This window comes from Molossus molossus, unplaced genomic scaffold (genome assembly GCF_014108415.1).
Source record: "Molossus molossus isolate mMolMol1 unplaced genomic scaffold, mMolMol1.p scaffold_m16_p_2, whole genome shotgun sequence".
NCBI lineage: Eukaryota > Metazoa > Chordata > Mammalia > Chiroptera > Molossidae > Molossus > Molossus molossus.
The window spans coordinates 32,868,145-32,890,279 of record NW_023425355.1 but is presented as its reverse complement, the minus strand read 5'-3'; the positions used below and the strand labels follow the sequence as shown (position 1 = coordinate 32,890,279).

Here is a 22,135-nt window from a genome sequence, read left to right as displayed (position 1 = left end):
GTTATATTTTTTAATATCTGAAGAGAAATTTTTATACAGTTTAATATGGGATTGGGAAAATATTTAATATTGTCTGATGGTCACACTCTTGGCCAGATAAGAATTTTGATAAATTAACCAATTTGTTCTTGGGGGTAAAATTTGACACCTACATTAAAGTATTAAAAAATAAAACAACAAAATAATTTTACAGTACATGTGTATAAGAATTCAATCCTGTATTCAGGCTTGCAAATGTATTATTTGGTGGTTTTTAAAAGCTATTGCACATCTTGGGGAGTTCTGAGGAATATAAAGCATCTGAGGTTTTCTTCCTTTCTTCTTATCAGGAGAAAACCAGCTTAACATTCGGTGAAAAGAATACAACTGGTCTCTAACTGTGAGCTTAACTGTCATGGAGCAATGAGAAAATGGGTGGTCTTTCCCATGTTTATTACTGTAGTTGTCTCCATGCATGAAGGTTGGTCAAGCTTAGTCTGATTTATAGCATAGTCCTTACTATTTTAATTTCATAATTTAAACTTTAGTTCTTTATATGACTTTGCAAATTGCTATATGATTTGCTGCTACTTTTATTTTTTTTCTGAAAAAGCTCATTCAGTGCTAATTCTTTTGAAAGCTGCTTGAAATCTAAGTCATTACAGATTTCTTTATTCCATGTTATAAAATCTGATTATAGATACTGTCCAAACTGTCCAAAGAATAATGTTTGAATTCACAGTAACAAAAGTTACAAGGTTTGTGCAAAAGATATTGTACACCATTGGAGTACATAGAGCTTGCTATAGTTAATTTTATATATAAAGCTGCATTTCTCATTAGAACTGTTCTGTGCTACATTAAAAGTAAAGTATCTGATTTATCTTTTCCCTAATAATTAAACTGAATGCTCATTTAATCTCAGAAATTTTAAGATACAAATTGCATATTTATGATGTTTGTAAATATTGCAATCAATCATTGGAACCTTTTAAACACCATGATTGCTTTGGAGCTCTTCAAGTTTTCCAAGGGTCATAAAGTAAACCCGGCTGTGGCGATTGCGCAGGGTAGAGGTAAAGAACAGCTTTTTAAAAAAAAGAAGAAAGACACCATTAGTAAATACATAGTACATTGTAACCTGATATTTGTAAGATACAACTATAATTTCAATTTATCTGCATCAACCACTAAAAATATTAAGCCATACTGTTTTTAGGAATAGAATTTCCTCAAATTAAAGAATAAGAATTTAAAATAATATGTAGTCTCTATATATTAATAAATAACCTCTTACTATATTCCATATAATGGCTCTTCATATGATTTAAATAAAATTAGGTTTTTGTAGGTGGCATTTATATCCTAAAGTTTTTGATCAGTTTTGGTTAACAATTCTCCTTTGCTTAAAAAAATTGACTTTTACTCAAGTTGATTTTTTTTTAAATATACGGAAATGATTAAATTATTTTGATGTTCATCATTGTTGCTGGTGTTTATGAAATTTTATATTTGGTGCAATTTTAACTTTATCAGTAGAATTCACTGACATTAATAGATGGATATTATGGACTAAACTGATTGACTTAGAGAGAAGCATGTCATGTAAATATGATCTATGCCATGAAGATAATTAGATGGAGATGAAGAAACTAAGGTCCAGAAAGATTTATCAAACTTCCAGGTTCTTACATCTAGTCAGGCAGTAGGACCAGGACTGCATCCTAGGTCTATTTGACTTGAAACACTGGTTCTTGCCATTATATTCCTTGACACTGCAAACTAGTACTTTTTCTTGAAGCATATTGCTTCGCCTTGGTTGTTCTGATATTAAGTGGAATCCTCTGCAATCTCTCCTAAATGTGATTGTTTTCTAGTCTTATTAGGATAATTTCTTCTCATTATAATGTCTCATAATATGTCGGACTGTAATGATTTTATTCAATGTATTTTTCCATCTAAACTATCTGAATGGGTTGTTAAAATTGATCACATTACACAAATAATTGCCAAATCTCAATTTTATTTTGCTTTCTTTTAAAATAGACAAAATAATACCCATTGGTGAAGAGTAAATGTAGCTTTAAAAGTAGTTAGCACAAACTCTAGTACATAAGTAGGGTTCAGCAAACATAGGTAATTTTCCTTTTTCTGTTATTAGATTACATTGGAAACTATAAAAGGCAGATTTACCCAAGCATTCTGTTTCAAAATATATTAATATAAACTTGAAAAGAACTATGCAACAAAGATAATAATGGATTTTGCACCAAACAAAATAATGACTAAGTTACACTTAGGACATAATTAGAATTTTTATTTTTTACTTTTTTGAAAAATTTTTTTTGAAATCAAATATTATCATTAACCAAGTCAATGTTTTTACTTCCAAATGCAAAATTGTTTTTCTTATCAATACATGCCAATTTGGGAAATAAAGCATAAATATATTTATAGTTATAAGGAGATTATATAAATCTCCTCAGTTAATTTTCATTTTTTGCTTTATTTTTCGCTAACTGAAGGATATAAGTTATACCTTGTCACCTCGGGTACACAGAAATCTCAGTTTCTTAATTGACCTGCGCTTCAGTTCACTTTCCAGAAGCCTTGATTGCAAAGAGCGAACTTCAATGGCCTTTTGGCCCCATCCTGTGGCTCGCTGGGTACATTCATACGCTACAATAAAAATTTAAAAATCAGAAAAACAAAAAAAAATATTTTTAACAGTGATAGAACATTATAACCACAGTCACTATTTGATTATTAAGAAGCTGATTATTACAGGTTGGGTAAATACATTATTTATTTCTTCCTTCTAGAATAGGTCATTTGGCCATTATGCTACTCAGCAGTGGAGTGTAAACCAGCTGTTTATTGTCAGTATTGTGATCAGCACTGAATAACTAGATCTCAGTTAATTAATGCTATTCATATTCTCTAATACTACAGAAAAAGCTGAGGGTTAATTCTACCCTATTGGTAGAAAGTCAAATCTACCCACAGCCATTCTTTATTTTACAGTTCAGTTGAGGTACAGAATTCCATAAAGGGTTGCAATTGTATTCAAATAACATACATGAAAAACTAACTTTTCAAAATTAAAACTGTTAAAAATGACTTACTCAAATAATGACTAGCAACTTTAGTGCAATGCAATGAATTACTGTGTTATAAAGGGTAGTAAAGCTAATTGGAAACTATTAATGCTTTTTCTTGCTTAGAATATTTTTATAAGACTTCAACTTCTGTATCATGTTAAGATTATGACAATTGCTCTAAAACAGAAAACCTAATTATGTAAATAGCCATATAGTCAGCTAGTGCTGTAAGGTATTTTGACACAGGAGGCAGTATTATTTTAAAATGTTTAACTTCCAAGTTGATATTATTTTTTTATCCTCTTCAAGGACATTTTTTTTTAAATTTATCTTCAGATAGAGTGGGAGGGAGAGAGGGAGAAAGAGAGATAGAGAGAGAAACATCAAAGTGAGAGAGACACACAGTTGATATTCTTTATGGCCTTCATGGGGAAGCAAATTTCCATAAATAAATACAATCCTGCACTTAAAATAACATCAAAATTTTGAGTCAAGTTAAAATACTCTAGAAAACTCTAAAACAAAACACTTTTCCCATATTAACATGACTGGAATTAAAATGCAATTCACTAGAGTTTTCATTTTCTTCTATTATGAAGTCAAACTCTGCATTGATATAGTTACAATACAATTAAATTTTTTTCCTTATCTTTCTTAAAGGTTCTAGGACAAGGATGGACCTGGAGAGTATTATGCAAAGTGAAATAAGCCAGTCAGAGAAAGACAAATACTATATGATTTCACTTATATGTGGAATCCAATGACCAAATAAACTAACAAAACAGAAACAGACTCACAGTTGTCAAAAGGGAGAGTATTGAGGGGGATGCTGGGTGAAAAAAGTGAAGGGATCAAGCAAACAAACAAAGAAACAAGCTCATAGACAGATACAGTATGGTGATTACCAGAGAGAAATGGGTGTGTGAAGAAGCAGGAGAGGGTAAAGGCGAATAAACAGTGATGGAAAGAGACATGACTTGGGAGGTGAACACAAAATGTAATATACAGATGATGTATTATATTAAACCTATATACTTTTATTAACCAATGACAACCCAGTAAATTCAATAAAAAAGAATAAATATTAAATAAATAAATGTACCAAAATTTACCAGGCATATACATATGTACATTAAATATGCATAAAAGGACTCATGAAAATTAGTAACATTTATGAAAATTACTTTTTTTTATCATTTCTTAAAAATTCATTCAACTTAAAAGAATTTCTTTTTTTTTTGCATTCTTTTTTTTTTCATTTTTATATTTTTTTATTTTTTTTTTATCCTCACCCGAGGATATTTTTAATTTTTTTGTACAGATAGAGTGGGAGGGAGAGAAAGGAAGAGAGAGAGAGAGAGAGAAACATCGACGTGAAGGGACACATCGAGTGGCTGCCACCCACACGACCAACCAGGGCCGGGGACAAACTGCAACCGAAATACGTGCCCCCAGAGGGAACTGAACCCGGGTCTCTCCGGACCGCAGGTCAACGCTCTAACCGCTGAACCAAACTGGCCAGGGCGCATTCTTTTTCTTTATTATTTATTTTAATTACATATGTTTCTCCTTTTTCCTCCACTGATTCTCCCTCCCCACCTCCCTGCCCTGTCCACAGCTTTGCTGTCCATGTCCATTGTTCATGCATACATACATATAAGTTCTGTGGTTTCTCTCTCCCCAACCAAGCCCTTTTCTGAGGAATGTCAGTATGTATCTCAATTCCAGGTCTCCGGGACTACACCATTCCTCAGAGTGTTATGTTCATTATATTCCACAATTAAGTGAGATCATATGATACTTGTCTTTCTGTCCTTGTCTTGTTTCACTTAGGATAATACTCTCCAGGTCCCTACATGTTGTCTCAAAGGATAAGAGATCTTTCTTTCTTACAGCTGCATAGTACTCCATTGTGTATATGTACCACAGCTTTTTTATCCATTCTTCTACTGATGGACATTTGGGCTGTTTCCAGATCTTAGCTATTGTAAATAGTGCTGCTGTGAACATGGGGGTACATATATTCTTCCTGATTGGTGTTTCAGACTTCTTAGGATATATTTCTAAAAATAAGATCACTGGGTCAAAGGGAAGTTCAAGTTTTAATTTTTTGAGGTAACACCATAGTGTTTTCCATAGTGCCTGCACCAGTCCGCATTCCCACCAGCAGTGCACTGGAGTCCCCTTTTCTCCACACCCTCACCGACACTTGTTGTTTGATAATTTGTTGATGGCGGCCATTCTGACAGGTGTGAGGTGATACCTCATTGTTGTTTTAATTAGCATCTCTCTGATGATTAGTGATGTTGAGCATTTCTTCATATGTCTCTTAGCCATTTGTATGTCCTGTTTGGAGAGGTGTCTACAGTGATACCTCGGTTCTCGAATGCCTCGGTTTTCGACCAAATCGGTATTCGACCAGGAGATTCGAGAAACTTTTGTCTCAGAATCCGAACAAATATTTGGAACTCGAACTTCCGAGATGAGCCGAGTTGAGCCGAATGGCGTTCATTCGGCCCAGCGCGCCTTGCTTGCGTCATCAGTGTGAGTGCAGAGAGAGAGTCACGCTTTGTGGAGTCTCGCTTTCCTATTGGGCTTCATTGCTTCGGTTCTCGAACAATTCGGTTCTCGACCGTCCTCCTGGAACGAATTATGTTCGAGAACCGAGGTATCACTGTATTTAGTTCCTCTGCCCATTTTTTAATTGGGTTCTTTGTCTTCCTTTTGTGGAGTTGTATGAGCAGTCTATATATATTGGAAATTAACCCCTTATCTGATATATCATTGGCAATTATACTCTCCCATACAGTGGGTAGCCTTTCCGTTTTGATGATTGTATCTTTTTCGCTGTGCAGAAGCTTTTGAGTTTGATGTAGTCTCATGTGTTCATTTTCTCCTTTGTTCCTGATGCCTTAGGTGATGTATCAGTGAAAATTCTGCTGCGTATGCTCTCTGAAATTTTGTTGCCTACAGTTTAATCAAGGATTTTTATGGGTTCGTGAGTGACATTTGAGTCTTTTATCCATTTTGAATTTATTCTTGTGTATGGTGTAAGTTGATGGTCTGGCTTCATTTTTTTTGCATGTAGCTGTCCAGTTTTCCCAACACCATTTATTAAAGAGGCTATCTTTACTCCACTGTATGCTCTTTCCAACTTTGTCAAATATTAATTGAGCGTACTGCCTTGCGTCCATTTCTGGGGTCTCTGTTCTGTTCCACTGGTCTATATGTCTGTTCTTGTGCCAGTACAAGACTGTTTTGAGTACAGTGGCTTTGTAGTGTAACCTAAAATATGGTAATGTGAACCCCCCAACTTTGTTCTTCTTATTTAAGATTGCTGTGGCTATTCAAGGTCTTTTATGGTTCCATATGAACTTTGGAAGTATTTGTTCTAGCTCTGTGAAGTATGTCGTTGGTATTTTGATGGGAATTGCATTGAATCTATAGATTGCTTTGGGTAAAATTAACATTTTAATTATGTGAATTCTTTCAATCCATGAACAAGGTATGTGCGTCCACTTATTTATATCTTCCTCTATTTCATTTTAATGACCTGTAGTTTTCTGCGTATAGGTCCTTTATTTCTTTGCTTCAGTTTATTCCTAGGTATCTTAATTTTTTTGCCGCAATGGTAAATGGGATTGTTTTTTTTTTTTTTTTTGGTTTCTCATTCTGTGAGTTCATCATTGGTGTATAATAATGACATCGGTTTCTTAACATTAATTTTGTATCCTGCTACTTGCAAAATTCATTTATTAAGTCTAGAAAATTTTGATGCATTCTTTGGGGTTTTCTACGTATAGTACCATGTCATCTGCGAATAATTACAGTTTCACTTCCTCCTTTCCCATTTGAATCGCTTTATTTTTTCTTCCTGTCTGATTGCTGTGGCAAGACTTCCAATACTTTGTTATTTGAGAGTAGTAAAAGTGGTATCATTGTCTTGTTCCTGTTCTTAAGGGAAATGCTTTTAATTTTTGCGCATTGAGTATGATGTTGGCTGTAGGTCTTTCATATATGGCCTTTATTATGTTGAGATACGATCTGTTTATTCCCAGATTGCTGAACGTTTTTATCAGAAATGGGTGCTGGATTTTGTTGAATGCATTTTCAGTGTTTATTGATATGATCATATGATATTTATCTTTCATTTGTTTACGTGGTATATCATGTTTATTGATTTGTGAATATTGTACCAGCCTTGCATCCCTGGGATGAATCCCACTTGTTCATGGTCAATAATTTTCTTCATGTATTGCTGGATTCGATTTGCTAGTATTTTCTTCAGGATTTTGCCATCTATGTTCATCAGGGATATTGGTCTGTAGTTTTCTTTCTTTGTATTGTTATTTTTATTTTCCTGACTTTGGAATTACAATTATGCTGGCCTCATAAAATGAGTTTGGAAGTCTTCCTTCTTGTTGAAGTTTTTGAAATAGTTTGAGGAGAACACGTATTAGTTCTTCTTTGAATGTTTGGTGAAATTTTCCAGTGAAGTCGTCCAAGCCTGGTGTTTTATTTGCTGGAAGAGTCTTTTTTAAAAAATTAATTAATTAAATTTTTTTACAGATGTTTCTCCTCCCCCCGCCACTGATTCCCCCTTCCCCCACCCTCCCCACCCTGTCCCTAGATTTGTTGTCAATGTCCACTGTTCATGCACACATGCATATAAGTTCTGTGGTTTATCTCTCCCCATCCACCCCCTCTCTTCTGGGAATTGTCAGTCTGTACCCCACTTCCATGTCTCTAGGACTACCCCATTCCTCAAACTGTTATGTTCCTTATATTCCACAAATAAGTGAGATCATGTGATACTTGTCTTTCTGTTTGGCTGTTTCGCTTAGGATAATACTTTCCAGGTCCCTCCATGTCATCTCATAGGATAAGAGATCTTTCTTTCTTACAGCTGCATAGCACCCCATTGTGTATCTTGATTACATCTTCAATTTCTTTCATTGTTATTGGTCTGTTCAAGTTTTCTATCTCTTTTTGTTCAGTTTTGGGAGACTGTGTTTCTGGAAATTTGTCCATTTTGCTTCGATTGTCGAATTTGTTGCCGTATAATTGTTCATAATATTTGTTCACAATCCTTTGTATTTCAGTGGTATCGGTTATTATTTCTCCTCTTTCATTTCTGATTTTGTGTACTTGGGCTCTCTCTGGTTTTATTGAGTCTACCTAACGGTCCATCAGTCTTGTTTATCTTTTAAAAGAACCAACCCTTTCTTTCATTGATCCTTTGAGTTGTTTTTTTATTTTATTTTATTGTTTTAGTCTCCTTGTCATTTATTTCTGCTCTGATCTTTACTATTTCCTTCCTTCTACTTGATCGGTGGTTTTCTTTTTGTTTGCTTTCTAGTTCTTTAAGTTGTGATGTTAGATATTGTATTAGAAATTTTTCTTGTTTCTTGAGGTAGGCCTATAGTGCTATGAACTTCCCTCTCAGAACTGCTTTCCCTGCATCATATGGACTTTGTGTGGTTATGTGTTCATTTTCATTGGTTTTCAGGAAGTTTTTAATTTCTTCCTTGATCTCCATTGTAACCCATTCATTGTTCAATAACATGCCATTTAGTCTCATGTTTTCAAAGGTTTTTGCATGTTTTTGTTGCAATTTATTTCTAGCTGCATGCCATTGTGATCTGATAAGATGCTTGATATGATTTCAATCTTCTTGAACCTTAGTAGACTTAGTTTGTGCCCTAACATGTGGTCTATCTTTGAGAATGTCCCATGTGCACTTGAGAAGAATATATATTCTGCAATTTTGGGGTGTAATTCTCTGTAGATATCTATTAAATCCATTTGGTATAGTGTATCATTTAGAGTCTGTGTTTCCTTGTTAATTTTTTGTCTAGAAGATCTATCCAGTGATGTCAGTGGGGTGTTGAAGTCCCCTTCTATGATTGTATTGCTGTTTATTTCTCCTTTGAAGTCCTCCAGAAAATTTTGAATATATTTTGGTGCTCCTATATTGGGTGCATATATGTTTACCAAAGTTATATCTTTCTGATGGATAGATCCTTTAAATATTATGTAGTGGCCTTATTTGTCTTTAGTTATGACCTTCATTTTGAAATCTACTTTATCAGATATGAGTATTGCTACCCCAGATTTTGTATTCTTTTTGTTTGCTTGAAAGATTTTTTTCCATCCCTTCACTTTCATCCTATGTGAATCTTTAGTTGTGAGGTGGGTATCTTGTAAACAACATATATGTGAGTCATGCATTCTTATTCAGTCAGCTACTTTGTGTCTTTTTATTAGAACATTCAAACCATTCACATTTAAGGTGATAATTGACCAGTACTTATTTATTGCCACTTTTGTTTAGTGTGGTTTTGTTTTTCTTCCTATTTCTTCTACTAATTACAGCAGTCTTTGAGCATATCTTGCAGTGCTGGTTTTTTGTTAATAAATCCCTTAGCCTTTTTTTTTTTTTTTTGGTCTGGAAAGCTCTTTATTTGACCTTCTAATTTGAATGATAGCCTTGATGGATAGAGTAGTCTTGGATTCAGATCCTTGTTTTTCATGACTTTGATTACTCCATGCCATTCCCTTCCGGCCTGTAGTGTTTCTGTTGAGAAGTCAGCTGAGAGCCTTATGGGGTTTCCTTTGTAGGTAACCGGTTGCTTATCTCTTGCTGCCTTTAGGATTCTCTCTTTGTCTTTAATTTTTTGGCACTTTAATTACTATGTGTCTTGGTGTGGGCCTGTTTGGGTTCTTCTTACTTGGGGCTCTGTGTTTTTTGCACCTGAATGTCCTCTTCCTTCACCAAATTAGGGAAGTTTTCTGTCACTATTTCTTCAAACATATTCTCTAACCCTTGCTCATTTTCTTCTCTTTGGGGACTTCTATGATGCCAATATTATTACGTTTCCAGTAGTCCCACAGTTCTCTTAAGCTGTGTCCTGTTTTTTAAATTTTTTTTTCCTTTTGGTTTTCTGATTGATTTTTTTCTGCCCTGTCTTCTAATTCACTGATCTGGTTCTCAGCTTCCTATTCTCTGCTGGTTAATCCTTCCAATGTGTTCTTAATTTCTTCTATGTTATTCTTCATTTCCACTTGGTTGGTTTTCTATATTTTTACTCATGGTGCTGACGTCCTTACTCATGCTGTTGAGATTCCTTGAGATCATAGCTCTGAACTCTACCTCTGATAATTTGCTTAGCTGCATTTCATTGCTCTCATCTTCTATAGAGTTCTCTTGTTCTTTTATTTGGGTTTTGTTTCTTTGTTTCACCATTTGGGCTGTCTCAGTGGGTTTGGGAACCTGCCAAATTTTTCCTGTGGGTGTTGGTGTTCTGCTGTTTGTGGCTCCCTCTACTGGGTTTGGATGAGGGTGGGTAAGTCCACATTAAACGTCACTGTCAAGTCTTAATTTCCTGGGTAGAATTACAAGCCCAGGAAAGGTTCAGGTATCCTCTAGCTTTTTCCTGGTGGCTATTAGTCTCAGTTACTCAGTGCCTTGGAATGCAGCTCTGGTGTCCTGCATAAGAGGATTTCCAGAGGGTGGGATAGATGCTGGTTATTAATGGGCCTCGATTTGCATTTCTTTGCCTCACCTGGGAAAGGTTGAATCTCCAAGAGTGTGGGGGGCTGCTGCTTTTCCCCACAGCTCTGGGAAGGAGCACACTGATCACTGTCCTTTTTGGCCATAACTCAGCAAATCTCTGAGTGCCCCCTAAATACTGGGTGTCCCTTCAGAGTTCCAGCCCAGTCTTCCCTCCCTCTGCCGTATCCCCCAGGTGAGTGGCTGTGCCTATTATAGTGCTCTGACCTGGCTCTCTGGGCTATGGAGCGGGCTTGGTCATTATTCCCCAAGGGCGCTGCTCACAGCTAAGACTGCTGCTTTTCCTGAGCTTCCAACCCGCCACCCTCTCATGCCTCTGCATATCCTACCAGTGTCCCTAGTTATGTGGTCCTATCCTGCTGCTTTTCAGTTGCTTTTTTTGCAAGGATTTTTCTTTATTTTTGTTGTAATTCCCGTTTGGACCTGGGAGATTTTCTGTGTGGCTTCTATTCACTCCGCCTCCATTTTCACATCCTCTGTGCCTATCTTGTGTGCAGGTGGGTCACAGAGGCCTTCCTGGTGCCCCTTCACCTTGCAGGTCTCATGCGTAACTAGATTGCACAGTCCCTTTGGGGACCTGGCTCTATGTCTATGTTATGGGCTGTTGCGTCACACAGGCTTCTCTCGTGCTTCAGCACCCGCCATGTCCCGTGGGTAAATGGATAGCACAGTCCCTGCTGGCTTGCACAGGCCTCTCTGGTGCTTAGCACCCTGCAGGCCCCATGGTTAACTAGATCACACAGTACTGGCTGGGTGGCACAGGCCTCTCTGGTGCTTCAGCACCCGTAGGTCCTGGGGGTAACTACATAGCACAGTCCCTGCTGGGTCACACAGGCCTCTCTCGTGTCCCCGCACCCTGCAGTTCCAGAGAGTGGGCAGCTGAATTGCACCAGTCTCTCTGGGGCTCAGGCTTTCCACTGGTCTTATAAGCTACTGAACCACACAGGCCCCTGTGGAGCTCCAGGTTCTGCCACTGGCAGCTGGGGAGTGCTGATTTCCAGTGGGGCTCAACTTTTGCTGTAGTTTTTGGGGATGAGTCTCAGCTGCTGGTCTGTGCTTCTGTTGCCTGGGGATGGTTGCCTGCTCCCCAGCCTCTGTTGCTGGGGGTATATCTGGACTCTGATTGGGCTGCTATTATGGGGATGGTGCTGGGCTCCAGGCTCTCTGAGTCTTCCATGACCAGAACCTTGGGAGCTTCACTGCTGTGCATTGGTCTGTGTTGATACAGATTGTCCACAGGTCAGATGGTGCCAGGTGTGCTGGTGGGCTCAGTTTGCTGGGCCCTGCAGCTCCTACTGCCTCCTCCCAGGAAAGACCCAGGATCTTTCAAAATGGTGTGACCTCCCTGAGGTTCAAGGAAAAGTGCCCTGAAGTGTTGCTTCCAGTGGTACCCAGCTTCTCCTGCCCACAGCACAGGAACCTTCTGCTCTGAGTCTCTGCACTGCTTGGGTTTGGTTGTCCACCTTCACATCCACTCATACTCTCTCACACACTTGCTCACTCTTTCACACACTCACCCTCCCTCTGGTCCTGCCCTCCACCATCTTCCTCTCAAAATGTTGGAAATTTACTTTTCATAGGCAGTGTGAGACATTTTGAATCCCTCAACTAAAACTTACCAAAAATATTTTTCTTTCTCCATTTTACATTATATTTCAAAATATTTATGCATAGGAAATCGACATACAATTGTAATTAAATTGCAATCATTTTTATTGATACTATGGTCTCCTGAAAGGAGACTTTATAAGTCCAATTTCAGACTAGAATTAAAATCATTCCAGATATAAGGAAAGTCAGGGGAATACATGGCCTGAGTGTTGGGAACAAGTAATAGATTTTTTGCATCCAGATTTGAATTTTTCATCTATGTGAATTTGTCATTAAAATTGAATTTTTGTCAACCACAAAAACAAACATTTCTAAACTTAATGTACAGCTTACATGCTGAGTTGAGTACACAGTTCATATGGCATTACATAATTTCCAACTTAATTTTGAAACACAATAATTTGCCACATAACCTAGCTATTGAGCTAGCCTGCTTATGAGGTGGAATCTAATGATTTGGGTTAGAATCGTTAGTGATACTTGCTGTGATTGTTAATCTTCTATATATATTTTGAATATCTAGAGAAATGATCATATTATTGAACACATTTAATATATCTCAAGAAAATGTAAAATTTAGGTTGCTGAAATTTAAATTTAGGTTAGTTTTAAATAAAAAAGCAGTTGTTTTTAGACAGAAAAAAAGAGTAATTAATTTTTTTAAATATCAGTGTTATACTGCAGTCTTTATTATACTCTCAAAATGCCCTTAATACACAAACTGAAATATCATGTTCTTATAGTGCTATAATTTATTTTAGATATAAAGGGATGGTTTTCAAATTCTCACAACTAAAGTATCTTTTTTGTTTTAGGTCAGAAGTTGTCCTAAGAACAAGTGCTATACCAGATGACTTTTAAAGTGCTCTTTGAGCTTGGCTGGTATGGTTCAGGGTCTTAAGCATCGTCCCATGGACTGAGAGGTCCTGGTTTGATTCCCAGACAGGGCATGTGCACATCTTGTGGGCTTGATCCCCAGTGGGAGGGGGAGAGTGTGCAGGAGAAAGCCAATCGATGTTTCTCTCTCACATCGATGTTTCTATCTCTCCTTTACTCTCTCTCTCTCTCTCAAAAAAAAAAAAATCAATATAAACATAGTTTAAAGACCTCTTTGATTCATATGGTTGCCTAGTGGCATATATAGAGGTTTGTTCAGTTTCCCATTTAAATTAATTTTTTTTATTTCAAGTTTTGATTATCAAAGTGACCAAAAACTACCAGTTGTAATTGTTAGATCAACATTCCTTATTTTCAGTTTCCTGTGCCCCAGGTCTATCAATTATATCTTAAGCATTTACCTTTCATCACTTAAAATGGTTTTAAACACTCTGTGAGTTCTTACCTGCTTGAAGCAATTGGAGGCGGTTTTCAGGATAATTCTTAACACTATGTATGCAAAAAGAAAGGATTCTGCAGATGAAATGCAAAGTGCTATCATCCCATAATGAAAAAAATATGTCCATTAAAAAGCGGTTCTTTTAAACTGGTTTTTATAGCCACATGAGGATCACATTTAGCCCTTTAAGAGAGATTTCAGAAGCCTCTGGCTTCTCTATTGACAAACTACCTTTCTCTCTCTTTCTTTCTCTCCCTCTCCCCCTTTTTTATTTGCTTAATTAAACTCCTTTCCCTTCCAGAAACATTTATTCTTCATCAAACCATTTTACCTTCGCTAATATTTTTACTGTTCATATGCCTTCTGTTCCCTATCTAGAATCACCTCTAGCCTCAAAAACATATACAAGAGTTGCAAGTTACTCAGATTTCCCACATTGGTCAGGAAGAAAAAAAAATCCTGGCCTGATGAAGATAAAAAGGCAATTTTCTTTACTCTTCCATTTGGGTGGTACCTAATACGCATTCCAGTGAGTCATATTTATCTCTTTGTAAATGAAGGATGATGAAACCTTAGTGACAACCAATATGTCACATATTCAGTTGTATTCAATTCTTCATAAGACTATTATTCACTACACAGAATGTTATTGACTATACGAAGTAGAAACATTTTGCTCTTCTTTTATGACTATTTGTCAGTCTCCTAAGAAAAAGGTAAACCCTCAAATCAATGTGCTAGAATGAAGCATTTTCAACATCTGTGTAAAATCTGTAAGCAAAGAAGAGTTAAAATAAAATTATACATTTTTGTGGGAAGGAATTCCTTTCTTATTCTAATTATATGATTATTGCAAATGAACAAACCCAAAATCAGCCTCTTGTAGATTCATTAAGCACATGACAAACACAGATCACCCCACTAAGGGAACAACTATGCAGTATCCCAAATTAACCCTATATGCTTTGAGAAAATCTGATACTTCAGGAAATGGAGTATTCTGCAGGATCATGTGAAAGAAGAAAAAAAATTATACTTACCTACTGATGATCGTATGTCTTTCCATACTTCAAGGATCTTCTTGAAGAGTTGTTCATTTGCTTCCACAGAATGGGCTTCAGCCTTGAAGGTGAGCATCATGCCAATTCCCAAGGAGTCAGGTAAAATGATGATATTCTGTGATATAATGATTTCCAGGGGCTGGAATTATGTTTCACAAGGATTTATATGTCCAAAATTTAATCACTACTACTTTAATTGATGCAGATTGGTTAAGCAATAAAGTTCAAAAGGGAGATCAAAGTGCAGGGAGGAAGAAAATATTTTATCACAATATTAAACAGCATGCTATCCAACACTTAAAAAGTGTTGTCCTATGTCATAAAATCATCACTATTTAATATTCTCCTTTATATGTAGGAGAAATTTTTGTTTGAAAAAAGCAGAGATATATTTCCAAGATGGAGAAATTCATTAAAATTTCAGAAAGTATTATGAATAATGATAGAAACATTATTACTTATTACAGAATTAGATTTCAGCACATTAATTAATACTTTAGTAATGAATGTATGACTCAAGTAACAAACACACAACCACTTGGTATACACCAATTCATTCAAATCAGAAATAAAAAAATAACTTAAAATAGCTTGAGCTTAAAATGTTTATAAGAACCAGCTTTATAGTATTCTACACAGATTGAAATATAAGTTGTCCACCCTTCACAAAAATATAGAATTTCTTATCCAACTAATTAAATATTAAAATACTTTAAATACACAAATTCAGAGATGTATTTGGTGATATAATATCAAATAATAAGAAATATATAAGAATTTCTAAATTCTGTGATGCAACGTGACAAAATTTGCTTAAACTACGTATATTGTCATGTTGATAGTATTTCTCTGAGCAATGAATAATTACATTCCTCTATCATTTTCTTCAAACCAGCAAGTTACAGGAAAAAAGGTCAGAAGCTATACTTGCCAAGCCCAGCGTACTCAGGCCAAGTGCTTGAGGCCATGTCTCAGCAACAACAATCCTTAAAACTAAAATGGGGACCCAGAGGCAAAAAGCAATTTTTATGCGTTCCCTGGGCACTTGCATGAGCAATTGAATCAGAAAAGAGATGAAGAAATAGAGAAAAAGAAATTGCAAGAAATAAAGTTGCTTCAAGAAAATCTGTTTAGAATAAATGTGGACGGCTGTAAATCCAGACAGCCTGAGAGGTAATTCTCTTGCTTCTCAGATAGTTGCTGAAGTAGCCAGATATTCTTTAGTACATATGGCTTCCTTGTAGCATTACAGCTTTTGTAATCTAGCACTCTTGAAAAAAATATTATTTTTAGTACATGCTGTCACAGAAGACACTCTCCCCTCCTTTCTATTAGAGTCCTTTCTTATTTAGTGGGTCAAGACACTAGAGTGCTTAGCTAAAAATATTATTTTTGAATATATTTAAGATATCCTAATTAGGTCAGAAAAAAGTTTTTAAACTCATCCTCTCTTCTAGCTTCCACAATAATTACCTGATTGCTTCAAAAGGAAATAATTATCTTTGCTTGGTAGGCAAGTGGAACACAGGATTTAATCTCATTGAATGCTTTTTGAAATTGGTCTAAACTTGGTCTAGTGCTGCAATGTTCAATACCGTACTAGCTTCAAAAAAAAAAAAATAGCTGACATGACATTTAAAAATAAAATGCAGGAAACTATGGGAGATATTCCAACTGAAGAGTACTATATTTAAATCAAAATGAACCTGTACTCATATCTAAGTGGCTTTAGTATGACTTGGTTCAGTATTTCCATATTATAAAACAGCGTGATTTCTATATATTCATAGATGATAACTGAGTGATCAGTTAATTATATTGTTCACGTGATCAAACTTAAAAAAAAAAGTCTCATATCCCAGGGCCCTGAGACATTTTTTTCTTTTAAGTTTGATCACATGAACAATATAATTAACTGATCACTCAGATAATGGGGTAGTCCCAGAGACGCAGAAGCGGGGTACAGACTGACAATCCCCTAAAAAATGGGGAGGTGAGGGAGGGATGAACTACACAACTTATACGTATGTATGCATGAACAGTGGACATGGACAACAATCTGGGGAAGGGGCAGGGAGGGAGGGGGAGGGGGGAATCAGTGGGGGAAAAAGGAGAAACTTCTGTAACAAAAATTAATCAATAAAAAAATAAATAAAAATAAAAAAAGAAAAAAAAAATGTCTCTACTAATGGTCTGACAACTGCTCTATGTAATTTGTCAGAAATGTATCAAATGATCCTATTATGCAAAATATCATATTACTACAGTGATTTAAAAGTACAAAGGGGAAACGAAAAATGGCGGCGGAGTGAACGGAGCTACACAGACCATCTCCCAGAACCAAACTGGAATTACAACTACAACACAGACAAATCGACGGGAAAAACCAACAGAAAAGCAGCTTGCGAGGACCATACAACGAGGGACACTGACTCGATCCCAGTAGGCTTGCGAAGGCGCGAGACGGGGGCGGGGAGCCCACGGTCAGCAGCTCAGCAGCGGCCTCAGCTGTAAGCGGCGCCCTCGGGTCACACTCCCAGGCGGCTCCACAGCGCAGCCGGGACAGAGGCTGAAACAGCCACAGCCACTCACCTTGGGCTCCGGCGGAGGGAGGGCAGACTGGACTGGAACTGTGTCGGGACACTCGGGGTTTGGAGGGCGCTCAGAGCTTTGGCTGAGTGCAGCCACTCAGGACGGAGGCCACATTGCTCCTTCCCAGAGCTCTGAGGAGAGGCAGCAGCCCCTCCCTCGGAGATACAACCCCACCCTGTGGGCCATTGAAGTGTTAATTGAGGCTCACTAACAACCAGCATCTGCCCCACCCTCGTGAAAGCCCCTTGGCTGAGCACCAGAGGGAGTTTTTCAATCAACTGACAACCCAAAACTCATCAATTAACCTAGACTGCTAGCCTCCAGGCAAAAAGCTAGAGGATAACAGTACATTTCCTGGGCTGGCAACTTTAACCAGGAAAGTAAGACTTGACAGTGGTGTTCAACGTGGGTCCTCCCTCGCACATCTAAACACAGGAGAGGGAGCCACAAACAGCAGAACACCAACACCCACAGGGAGAACTTGACAGGCTCCAAAGCCCACAGTGATAGCCAAAATGGTGAAACACAGAAACAGAAGCCAAATGAAAGAGCAAGACACCTCCACCGAAGATGAGATCAATGTGGAGCAATTAGGCATGCTAACAGAGCTAGAATTCAGAGCCATGATCTTGAGGAAGCTGAACAGCATGATTAAGGACATAGAGACACTGAAAATAAGCCAAATGGAAAATAAAAACCAACAAGAAGAGATAAAAAATGACATATCCGAAATGAAAAACACATTGGAAGGTTTAAAAAGCAGAGTAGGGGAAGCTGAGGACCGGATCAGTGAATTAGAAGACAGGGTAGAAAAAATCAACCAATCAGAAAAACAAAAGGAAAAAACTATTAAAAAACAGCTTAAGAGAACTATGGGACAACTGGAAACGTAATAATATTCGCGTCATAGGAGTCCCCGAAGAAGAAGAAAAGGAGCAAGGGATAGAGAATATATTCAAAAAAATAGTGAGAGAAAACTTCCCTAATTTGGTGAAGGAAGAAGGCATTCAAGTTCAAGAAGCACAGAGAGTCCCAAGTAAGAAGAACCCAAACAGGCCCACACCAAGACACATAGTAATTAAAATGCCACAAATTAAAGACAAAGAGAGAATCCTAAAAGCAGCAAGAGATAAGCAACAGGTTACCTACAAAGGGAACCCCATAAGGCTCTCAGCTGACTTCTCACAAGAAACACTACAGGCCAGAAGAGAATGCCATGAAGTAATCAAAGTCATGAAAAACAAGAATCTGAATCCAAGACTACTCTACCCAGCAAGGCTATCATTCAAAATAGAAGATCAATTAAAGAGCTTCCCAGACAAAAAAAAGCTAAGGGAATATATTAGCACCAAACCAGCACTGCAAGAAATGTTAAAAGGACTGCTGTAATTAGCAGTAGAAATGGGAAGAAAAATAGAACCACACTAAACAAAAATGGCAATAAATAAGTACATATCAATAATCACCTTAAACGTAAATGGATTGAATGCTCCCATAAAGAGACACAGAGTAGCTGATTGGATAAGGAAGCATGACTCATCTATATGTTGTTTACAAGAGACCCACCTCTCAACAAAAGACTCACATAGGTTGAAAGTGAAGGGATGGAAAAAAATTTTCCAAGCAAATAGAAAGCAAAAAAAAGCTGGGGGAGTAATTCTCATATCTGATAAAATAGATTTCCAAATGAAGACCATAACTAGAGACAAAGACGGCCACTACATAATATTGAAAGGATCTATCCAACAGGAAGATATAACCTTGATAAACATATATGCACCCAATATAGGAGCACCAAAATATATTAAAAATCTTCTGGAGGACTTCCAAGGAGAAATTGACAACAATACAATTATAGCAGGGGACTTCAACACCCCGTTGACAGCACTGGATAGATCCTCTAGGCAAAAAATTAGCAAGGAAACAGAGACTCAAAATGAAGCACTAGACCAAATGGATTTAATAGATATCTACAGAGAATTACACCCCAAAACTAAAGAATACACATTCTTCTCAAGTGCACATGGGACATTCTCAAAGATAGACCACATGATAGGACACAAACTAAATCTCTACAAGTTCAAGAAGATTGAAATCGTATCAAGCATCTTCTCAGACCACAATGGCATGAAACTAGAAATCAATTGCACAAAGAACATGCAAAGACATTTCAACACATGGAGGCTAAATAGCATGTTATTAAACAATGAATGGGTCACCGAGGAGATCAAGGAAGAAATTAAAAACTTCCTGGAAACCAATGAAAATGAACACACAACAACACAAAATCTATGGGATGCAGCGAAAGCAGTTCTGAGAGGAAAGTTCATAGCACTACAGGCCTACCTCAAAAAACAAGAAAAATTTCTAATTGACTGTCTAACCTCACAACTTAAAGAATTAGAAAGCAAACAAAAAGAAAACCCCAGAGCAAGTAGAAGGAAGGAAATAGTAAAGATCAGAGCAGAAATAAATGACATAGAGACCAAAAAAACAATTCAAAGGATCAATGAAACAAAGAGCTGGTTTTTCAAAAAGATAAACAAGATAGACGGACCCTTAGCTAGACTCACCAAGAAACAAAGAGAGAGAACCCAAATACACAAAATCAGAAATGAAAGAGGAGAAGTAACAACCAACACCACGGAAATACAAAAGATCGTTAACAACTACTATGAACAACTATATGGCAACAAATACGACAATCTCAGCGAAATGGACAAATTTCTAGAAACACACAGTCTCCCAAAACTATTCCCGGAAGAGATAGAAAACTTGAACAGACCAATAACAACTAAGGAAATTGAAGAGGTAATCAAGACTCTCCCAGCAAACAAAAGCCCAGGCCCAGATGGTTTCACAGGGGAGTTTTGCCGAACATTCCAAAAAGAACTAACACCCATTCTCCTCAAACTATTTCAAAAAATTCAAGAAGAAGGAAGACTTCCAAACACGTTCTATGAGGCCAGCATAATTCTAATTCCAAAACCAGAAAAAGACACTACAAAGAAAGAAAACTACAGGCCAATATCCCTGATGAACATAGACGCCAAAATCCTGAACAAAATACTAGCAAATCGGATCCAGAAATACATCAAAAAAATTATTCACCATGACCAAGTGGGATTCATTCCAGGGATGCAAGGCTGGTACAATATTCGCAAATCAATAAACGTGATACTCCACATAAACAAAATGAAGAATAAAAACCACATGATCATATCAATAGATGCTGAAAAAGCATTCGACAAAATCCAGCATCCATTTCTGATAAAAATGCTCAGCAATGTAGGAATAGAGGGATCATATCTCAACATAATAAAGGCCATATATGAAAGACCTACAGCCAACATCATACTCAATGGACAGAAACTAAAAACATTTCCATTAAGAACAGGAACAAGACAGGGATGTCCACTTTCGCCACTCTTATTTAACATTGTACTGGAAGTCTTAGCCACAGCAATCAGACATGAAGAAAAAATAAAAGGGATCCAAATTGGAAAGGAGAAAGTGAAACAGTCATTATTTGCAGATGACATGATATTGTACATAGAAAACCCTAAAGACTCCATCAAAAATCTATTAGACTTAATAAATGAATTTGGCAAAGTAGCAGGATACAAAATTAACGTCAAGAAATCAACGGCATTCTTGTACATCAATGATGAACTCACAGAAAGAGAAACTGAAAAAACAATCCCATTTACCATCGCTCCAAAAAAATTACGATACATAGAAATAAACTTAACCAAAGAAGTAAAAGACCTATTTGCAGAAAACTACAGATCATTGAAAAAAGAAATAGAGGAAGATATAAAAAAGTGGAAGCACATACCCTGTTCATGGATTGGAAGAATTAACATCATTAAAATGTCCATACTACCCAAAGCAATCTATAGATGCAATGCATCCCCATCAAAATACCAACGACATATTCCATAGAACTAGAACAAATACTTCAAAAGTTCATATGGAACCAAAAAAGACCCCGAATAGCCACAGCAATCTTGAAAAAGAAGAACAAAGTTGGAGGGATCACAATACCAGATATCAGGTTATACTACAAAGCTACTGTAACCAAAACAGCCTGGTACTGGCACAAGAACAGGCATATAGACCAGTGGAACAGAACTGAAAACCCAGAAATGGACCCAAGGCAATACGCTCAATTAATATTTGACAAAGGTGGCAAGAGCATACAGTGGAGTAAAGACAGTCTCTTTAATAAATGGTGTTGGGAAAATTGGACAGCTACATGCAAAAAAATGAAACTAGACCATCAACTTACACCATACACAAAAATAAACTCAAAATGGATAAAAGACTTAAATGTGACCCGTGAATCCATAAAAATTCTAGAAGAAAATGTAGGCAACAAAATTTCAGACATCATACGCAGCAGAATTTTCACTGATACATCACCTAAGGCAACAGAAATAAAGGAGAAAATGAACACATGGGACTACATCAAACTAAAAAGCTTCTGCACAGCAAAAGAAACAATCATCAAAATGGAAAGGCAACCCACTGTATGGGAGAACATCATTGCCAATGATGTATCAGATAAAGGGTTAATTTCCAATATATAGAGAGTGCTCATACAATTTAACAAAAGGAAGACAAAGAACCCAATTAAAAAATGGGCAGAGGAGCTGAATAGACACCTCTCCAAACAGGACATACAAATGGCCAAGAGACATATGAAGAAATGCTCAACATCACTAATCATCAGAGAGATGCAAATTAAAACAACTATGAGGTATCACCTCACACCTGTCAGAATGGCCGCCATCAACAAATCATCAAACAACAAGTGTTGGCGAGGGTGTGGAGAAAAGGGGACTCTAATACACTGCTGGTGGGAATGCAGACTGGTGCA

The 22,135-nt window shown here is 36.9% G+C and overlaps 1 protein-coding gene across 1 annotated transcript in view; it reads right to left on the bottom strand.

The window, feature by feature from the left end:
- Positions 1 to 231: 231 nt before the first annotated feature.
- Positions 232 to 22,135, bottom strand: part of NRK (Nik related kinase) — a 205,818-nt gene continuing 183,914 nt past the window's right edge. Inside the window, 3 exon segments of the mRNA XM_036271468.1 lie at positions 232 to 1,066; positions 2,519 to 2,658; positions 14,641 to 14,800. Coding sequence (XP_036127361.1) covers positions 971 to 1,066; positions 2,519 to 2,658; positions 14,641 to 14,800 — 396 coding nt within the window. The 3' untranslated portion in view covers positions 232 to 970.